The 8,565-nt window shown below is 39.5% G+C and overlaps 1 protein-coding gene across 1 annotated transcript in view; it reads left to right on the forward strand.

Annotated features, from left to right (window-relative positions):
- The window catches only part of lingo3a (leucine rich repeat and Ig domain containing 3a), a 43,196-nt gene extending 36,202 nt beyond the window's left edge, over positions 1–6,994 (forward strand). The window contains exon 2 of the mRNA XM_015051557.1: positions 3,118–6,994. Within this exon, the coding sequence (XP_014907043.1) occupies positions 3,179–5,011 (1,833 nt within the window). The 5' untranslated portion in view covers positions 3,118–3,178 and the 3' untranslated portion in view covers positions 5,012–6,994. The remainder of the gene's footprint in view (positions 1–3,117) is intronic.
- Positions 6,995–8,565: the final 1,571 nt, after the last annotated feature.

Raw genomic sequence — 8,565 nt, forward strand, 5'->3', positions numbered from 1 at the left:
TCTAAAGTATTCTGTTGTCACGTACAATGTTTGATGAAATTACATCCTTGGTCTTCTGGATCCTTTGGTTCTATGAAGCTTAAACATGGAAAAGTATCGGTATTGGTATCGATATCGCCAATACTGGCCCTGCAATTACTCCATATAGAATAGATACCAAAACTCCCAGTATCGCCCACCTCTATCAGGCACTAAAGCTGTTTTCAGAACATGGGCAAGACGAGGAGCTGTTGCCTGGCAATAGAAAAAATTAAAAGATAACTTTTCCACTAGACTTCACTGGATGTGCATCTTGAATGTGCTGTTAATGTTTGCTTTTTCTCTCTGTCAGGGACTGACAGCCACCATCTGTCTGATCGTGACAGTTTTGGCATCATGCAAAAAAGGAACAGGATGTTAATGTTGCCACAAAGCCTACCAGGCAGAGATGCAGTGGCGGGCAGGAAATTACACGCAGAAGTGAGAAATAAAGGAAAGGTCTTGAATATCTCCATTACCAGGCAACATAGGAGCCGGGCGCAAATGAACATCGTCTGTGCAGAGGATGAGTGATGATCCCGACATTCAGGAGAGGTCAGCAGACAAACGCAGAAACCCTGCAGAGGGACACTGGACAGCTGCATCACAGCTTGTTATGAAAAACAGAAGATTAAGAAGAAGTGTGTTTGAATCGTGACAAAGGCAAAAGAAGGAAACAGAACATGTGGAAATGTGACAATTTTAAACACCTATTTTTCTTCATCCAATGTCTGGCTTAGTTTCACAGCGGAAGCCTTCTTGCTTGGCATGAAGGTTTTAGCAGTCACACGTCTTGTTGGATGGGTTTTTCCATACATTAATCTCATACCAAGTCAATCATTTTTAGTATTGTAGGTTTCACTTTATCAACTTTATTGTCAACCGAAAGGCACTACAGCCGTCATAGTTATTCTTCTTTACAAAATTGTCTTTTGTTTTACTTAGGAACTTTTGTGGTTTACATTAAGCCACAGGTTCTGTTTTTGTTTTTATTAGAATCCAGTGTCTTACATCAGTACAGCCGAGATGAATCCCTTTCCTCCAGTCACATATCCCTCTGTCATTACCTTGAAGTTACAAACAGTAGCAGTTAAAATATTGAGCTGTGCATTGGGAACTAATGCCGAGACGGTAATGCATTTACAACTGTCTACAACTGTCACAAGTGACACTTTTATGCAAACAAATGCAGGTTTGATCTTATCATGTAGGCCAAATCAAATTGCTCTGTAAGCATGCAACAAATCTTTCTGCTTGTTAAAGAAGACCGGCCATAATATCAGATGTAATCATGTCTGCACTTTATATGTCTTAAAATGTTTTACCAGTAAAAATACATATGTTTCTGAGTGTAAAAGGACTTGCAAGTTCTCAAGTTTTTCATAATTTTGTCAACAAGTTCAGGTTGGACCCCTATCTGAACTTCCTAACTCTTAATGACAAAGATTCAAAAAGTGAAAGCTGCAGCTAAAATTGAGATTCAGCTGCAACAGTTTTCCAGCTTGTCAAACTTTGGTGAGCCTGTGTGAACTCCAGCCTCAGTTTCGTTTTCTGATCTGTCGATGGTGACACATGGTGAAGTTTTCTACTGTTGCCCTCAAGATTCAACGTGTGCAAGACGTTTTCATCCTCATAACTCACAGTCATGAATACTCTCTCTTTTTCTAACCATTCTCTTTACTCCTCAGAGACGGTTGTGACTGGAAATCCCAGCAGATCACCTGCGTCTGAAATATTTAAACATGCGTCTATGACATCAACATCCATCCCACATTTGAAGTCCTTTAATTATTTTTTGATGCTCAGCTTGAACTTCAGACAGTCGTTTTTACTTTGTGTAGAAATCTAAATGCTTTGAGATTGCTACCATGTGATTGATTGGTTAGCTGTCTGTCTCAATGATGAATTGAATAGGTGTACATAGTGAAGTGACTGCAGTATCTGTTTAAAGGTTGGGTACTTTAAAGTGGACTGCTTACATTGTTTTTGAGAAACCCCTCAGGAAACTAATTTTAAAGGTCTAAGAATGATATTTACAACAAAGCCCTTAATTACAAAGGGTTATAGATGTTTCTAATGGGAATTTCTAAGTAATGGTAAGTGGGAAAAGAAAAGAAAAACTTGAAACATTCTTTTGTGATGTATTACTTGGCCTTTTAATTTTCTGTGAATTAAGAACAAACGTGTCTGCGAGGCTTGTGTGAGACACAGATTCACCAGGCAGTTTGCGTATTATAATGGAGTAACTGTCCATGCTGGTAGCTGGCATTTCATGCTGGGTTTATGGGGAGATTACTACTTTGCTGTTGACATCCGTCAGCAGACTGAGGCATTGGGTAGGAGAACCTCACACATTTGTTGGTTTCCTATTAGACGAGCTTAGCAAGCTCGTCTTATGATAAGCCTCATGTCCTCAGAGACTCATGCAGATGATGGGCTGGACTGAATTATTGTGTGTTGTGACCTTCTGCTGTGGTGAATGACTGTGTTGTGTTGTTCATAGACACATTTCCACTTTGTAGGCCTATGGTTTTCTTCTGTAGAGCAATAAATCTCTTGTTTTCCCTTCTGTATGTTATTGATAAGTTGACAGAGTCCATTTGCTGGTCTGTTTGCTGTTTGAAAGCCAACAGGTGCCTTAGTTTTTCGTGTAATGTCTCACATTAGGTTTAATAAATTAAAGAGATCCACAAATTCCCTTTCTCAATATACAATTCAAGAGCCAGAGGGAAACATAGAAAGATGCATTACCTATTGTAATTCACATGTATAACTAACTCATAGCTGAGATGAAACTCAGTCTAGAGCTATTAAGAGTTTTTCTCTAGTTTACAATTCTTGCAGCTTTCAACAGAACACAGTTAACCATTGTAAAGCGAAATCACCTGTAGGGGATTGTTGTACTCTATCTTTAATTTCCCCTCTGTTTCAGGTATATTTGAGCTTAAAATACAGAATGTTTGATTGCTTAAAGGGAATTCAATTAAATGAATTTGGTCTCACCATCTTTATTTTTTTGTCTCTTCCTCTCCTTCTTTCCCTCTTTCCTACCTTCACATTTTCTATTTTTTCATCTTTTTCCTCTATCCTTTTGCTCAGGTGCCAGACCCAGTGATTGAAACTCGCACAGGAGTCAGAGGAAGAAGCAGAAAGGAGGGCCATGGGGGTTTGCCTGGGTCAGGGTGTATGTTGGCTGCTGCCTTTCCTCTTCTTGCTGCTTATGATCTCAGTGTCCTCCACCCAAAGTCAAGGATGTCCCCAGCGTTGTGACTGCATTGCGAAGCTGAAGACCGTGTCCTGCTTTGGCAAACGTCTGTCCTCCTTGCCGGAGGGAATCCCGCCTGACACCAAAGTTTTGGACATGAGTGGGAATAGACTTCGCTGGATAGAACAGGATGATCTTCTTCCATATACACGCCTGGAGAAACTGGAACTCAGTGATAACATGATCAGCGTCCTGGAGCCAAACGCGTTTTCCAGTCTTCAGAACTTGCAGTCACTTTCACTGAGGGGCAATCAGCTAAAACTGGTTCCCATGGGAGCTTTCTCGCGTCTCTCCAACCTCACCTCCTTAGATTTGAGTGGAAATAAGATTGTAATTCTTTTGGACTTCACTTTCCAAGACCTAAAAAGTCTTAAGAACCTGGAGGTTGGTGACAATGATCTGGTTTACATTTCCAACAAGGCTTTTCTGGGATTAGTAGGACTCAAGGAGCTGACAATTGAGAGATGCAATCTGACGGCAGTGTCCAGCCAATCGTTATCCTATCTGCACAGCCTGGTGACTCTGCGACTCAGGTATCTTAGCATCTCCTCCTTAGACGACCAGAACTTTCGAAAACTTGGAAACCTTAGAGGTCTGGAGATTGATCATTGGCCCTTTTTGGAATATATTTCCCCTCATAGCCTTCAAGGTCTTAATTTGTCTTGGCTGTTCATTACTCACACCAACATCACCTCTGTGCCCACTTCTGCCCTTCGTAGTTTGGCTCACCTCACTAGCCTCAACCTCTCCCATAATCCAATCACTGTGTTAGAGTCCTGGGGTCTGCGGGATCTCATCAGACTGAAGGAGCTGCATCTGGTGAACACCAACCTGGCAGTAGTTCAACCTTATGCATTAGGTGGTCTGAGGCAAATCCGCCTTCTTAATCTTTCGACCAACAGCTTAGTGACCTTGGAAGAGGGAGCCTTTCAGTCAGTCAACACTCTTGAGACGCTGCGCTTGGACAGAAACCCTCTTGCCTGTGACTGCCGCCTGCTCTGGATCCTTCAGCGTAGAAAGACCCTTAATTTTGATGGTGCCTCCCCTGTGTGCATGACCCCTGTTGAAGTCCAAGGTCGGGCTCTTAGCGCTTTCACCGACTCAGCTCTTTTTGACCACTTTACTTGCCAGAAGCCTAAAATTCGCAACAGGAAATTACAGCAAATTTCAGCCCGCGAAGGGCAAGTAGTGTCTTTTATCTGCAGAGCAGAAGGTGAGCCAACGCCGGTGATATTCTGGATTTCTCCTCAGCGTCGACGCATAACCACAAAGAGCAGTGGGCGACTGACTGTGTTACCAGAGGGCACTCTAGAAATACGCTACGCCCAGGTAACTGATAGTGGAACCTACATCTGCATCGCTAGCAATGCTGGTGGGAATGACACCTACTTTGCTACGCTCACAGTCAGTGGGCTACCGCTGGATGCAGCACTCATGGCCAACCGCACCTATTACGTCGGGGACCTTAACGACACAAATCTGAATGACACCAGGGTGTTCTTGAAGTTCACCCTTGACCTCAAGACCATTCTAATATCTACAGCTATGGGCTGTATCATGTTTCTGGGAGTGGTCTTGTTCTGCTTCATCCTGCTATTTGTGTGGAGTCGGGGTAGAGGACAGCACAAGAACAACTTCTCGGTTGAGTATTCTTTCAGAAAAGTGGACGGACCAGCAGCCAGTGGAGGACAAGGGGGAGCACGAAAGTTCAACATGAAAATGATTTGATTCTGCAGAAGCCCTGGTGTTTTTCACTGCTCCAGTTACAAACTAAGACGCAAATTAATGGAACAAATTAAATTTGTGCGAAACATTAAAACCAATAACCCACAGGACATTTTATTAGGACGAGGTTTTGTTTAAAGAAACTTGTGCATGCATGCAAAATGTCAATCTACAGTATGACGCTTTGATACATTTCTACTGCTCTTTGTTTTGTTCATATAATTGTGTATATAAGTTTAATTCCAGAGAAGGAAGTCTCAAAACTTTGAACAGACTGTTTAAAGACAAGCAACATAAGCCCCCCAACGTCCAACACGTCTTTAACCTTTACGAAGGTCATGCCAACGCACTTCTTTCCTGAAAGGAACCGTCATCCTCACCTTTGAAGGACCACATCTCTGCTCCATTCGAACTGACTTAAGCACTCCAAGCTGATGAAAACATAATTAGATAGTGGTGCTCAGTAATTGCCAAGGACTTGCCAATATATATTTAGATAATTCCAGCTATTTGGTGCATATTTAGAGCTCAATACAGTTACAACGCCTTCACTTATGCTGACTGTGATTTTACTAATGGATTTTTGAAAATAGACCAACTTAGTACCACTCTCTACATCACTGCCAATTTGACCATAGAGCACCATGCACAGCACTGGCCACATTTATTGGCACCAGGGTTAATAGATATGTAAAATGCCTAAAAAATTAATTGATCTTTAGTTGCAGAAGCATGATCTCACACAGACATCTTAGGAAAAATCCAATTTTTTTGTTGATTTTTTTTTTTTTTTTTCATTGGGAAACAAAATGCCTTTAATCAAATTAATAAAATGTATACTTTTTTAGGTTAGAAATTGTGTGTATGACCTTCGAATTATTAATATATAACGTTCTCTTTTCCTATTGTGCAAATGTAACAAACGAGGCCCATTGTTTACTCCCTGCATGGACAAGGACTCATGTTTATTTTACCATGAGGATGAGCCTTAATTTAAATAATGTCCCTGTTAGAGATGTGCAGCAAAGCGGGGCATCTTAGGGTCACCAAATCTCTATAACATACTGCAGATGATTGTTTGGGAGTTATATTAGCGAAAATACTACCCTGCAATCACCAACACAAATTTATAGAGTTTGTTGAACTCTACAGGGACAGGAACCAAGGGCTTTGTTAAGATAAGCCTAAGATTGAGCTTTTTTGTCAAATACCTATGAATACCTAGTAGTAGAAAATTAGTAAAAGAAGGAGTACCAATGATGTTGTTAAAAACAATGATTTCCTTATATAAGATTTCCCTCTCCCCACTAAGTTAGTGTGCTCAGATTATTATTTTTTTCAAATTTTTCTGTGTGAGAAATAACTGCTGCAAGGAAAGATCATTTTAAGGTTATTTATTCTTTACCAGGGTTGCCAAGAAACATGTCAGCTACTGTAAAACCTGTGCGGAAGAGAAAAGCTACTTCTACCTGCAACATCTGTTCATAGCGAACGTCGGAGTCAAGATACTTTTTTAAGGACCCAAGTGAACACGTGTATGAACACTGACAAGTCATGAAGACACATTTTCTAGTTACATTTTTTCATTATTATTTTTTGGTAAATCTGTACAAGAGTTTTACCCTCTTGGTCTAAAACAGAAAACTTTAAAAGCGAATGCATGTACAGACTTTTGTTCATACTTTAACAAATTTGTATTTCTAAAACAAACAGCCGTCGGTGTTCTTTGATCACCAAAATTGTACAGACAGAGTATGATAAGATGTAATATATATTTTGTATTGCTGATATTGAAATTAATGTGACTGTTAATAGTACTGTTGAGTGATTAATCTGACTTTACTGCTCTACCGTTATTAAACTGCTAAAGTATCATTCGGTAAACAGTGAACTTCAGTGCAGCTGTAAACACGACTCTAAGTGTATCATGTTCGTCATGTAAATGTGGCTGCTCTCTGTCGTCAATCATAAAGGACATTCACTGTGCAGCAGGTTTCAGTTCAGTTGCCTATTTTTGGCTTTGAAAGTGTCGAGGTGGGGAGTTTTCACTGAGCAGAGGGTGAAGGACCTCGATAGAGACATGGAGGGAAAATGCTAATGTATTAGAGACCTTGCACAGCGGTCATTAAGAGACTGAGGTGAGAAAAAGAAAATAAAAACTTTAGATATATTTAGAAGGCAGCAATACTGTGGGACATTATACACCTGCACGCTGACTTGTGTATGTCAGATGTATGAGGTATGAGAGAGAAGAGAATGCATGTAGGGAGAGTTTACATAAAAATCTAAACAAATAACTCAGGATTTAAGGTATGGTGTTGTTCGTCTACCTTCAAATGTCACACAGGGCTTTGCTGCCCTCTGTTGACACAAAACAGTTAATGGTTTTTGCTTCAGCAACCTTTACTCCACCGTCTCAAGAAAAAAAGAAAGGAAGTTGGATGATGACTGACCAGAATCTAGGGTAAAATAATGTTCACTGGCTCAAAAAAGCTTGCCTTTAAATTAATTTTGAAGTTTGAAACTGATAATTGTGTCCAGTATATGGCAAAAGATTTCAAATATATTAGTGCAGTATCAGTAGATTTCTTGCCCTTTTAATAAATTCATCTAAAGCATCTGACAGCAATGCAACATGTACTGTTGACATGATAAAGCACAATTTTTGAAGCATTAACTGTTTTCAAATATGATGCCTGGTATTGTCCTGTCCTGTGTTCAGCTGCTATAGTCACAATTCTGTTTCTTTATCTCTGAATATGAGGTGCGTAATGGTCACTGAGTTTACTGTGACACTTTTCATCCAAAGGTATTTTAGGAATCTTGTTAGAGTAGGTTGAATTGTGAACTTTTACAAATACCAGAACATTAAAAAAAAAAAAAAAAGTCAGACTACCAGTCAGCTAAAAATGTGTTTACTTGGCATTTTTACAGATTCTGACCCAAGCCATAAGAGAGGAGTGAGGACTCTGGAGGAATAATGAAAGGTCACTCTCTCTGTGTGCTCCAACCTCAAGGAATGTTAAAGGAAAAATGCCATATTATGTTAACTGTATGGTTTTCCCTCAATGAATAAATGTACACAAATTAATGGGTGGACCCTTTAAAGAAATTAAATGCAAAAACACATTTTACATCTTAAAAACACTTTCAAAACTGTGAAAGAGAAATATTACTTATGGCTATTCTTTAAAACTATTTGACGCAAACATGGAAATCAATATATTAAACTACTGTCGGAGTTTAATATGCTGTGTGTTGACAAATAATGCTGACATATTTTATTTTCTTAATTCATTTTTCATTAATGTCTTTTCTAATTCAAGAGTCTAACTCTGTTGATCTGATCAACTATATAAGTGAAAGCCTGTCCAGACTTTCAGTCTTAGTCTTAACAATTTGTATTGATGAATTAAACAAGAGTCAGCATTGATCACTTAAGTTGACTTGAAGGAATAAAAAGTGTACAGGATGTTTTATATATCTTGTAGATACAGAAAGTGCAGAAATAAATAAAACCTTGAAGCAACTGATTATAATTAGCTCTCTAAATGCAA

Source organism: Poecilia latipinna, unplaced genomic scaffold, assembly GCF_001443285.1.
Source record: "Poecilia latipinna isolate Pla-1442-1.1 unplaced genomic scaffold, P_latipinna-1.0 Scaffold52, whole genome shotgun sequence".
In the NCBI taxonomy this organism is placed as follows: Eukaryota; Metazoa; Chordata; class Actinopteri; order Cyprinodontiformes; family Poeciliidae; genus Poecilia; species Poecilia latipinna.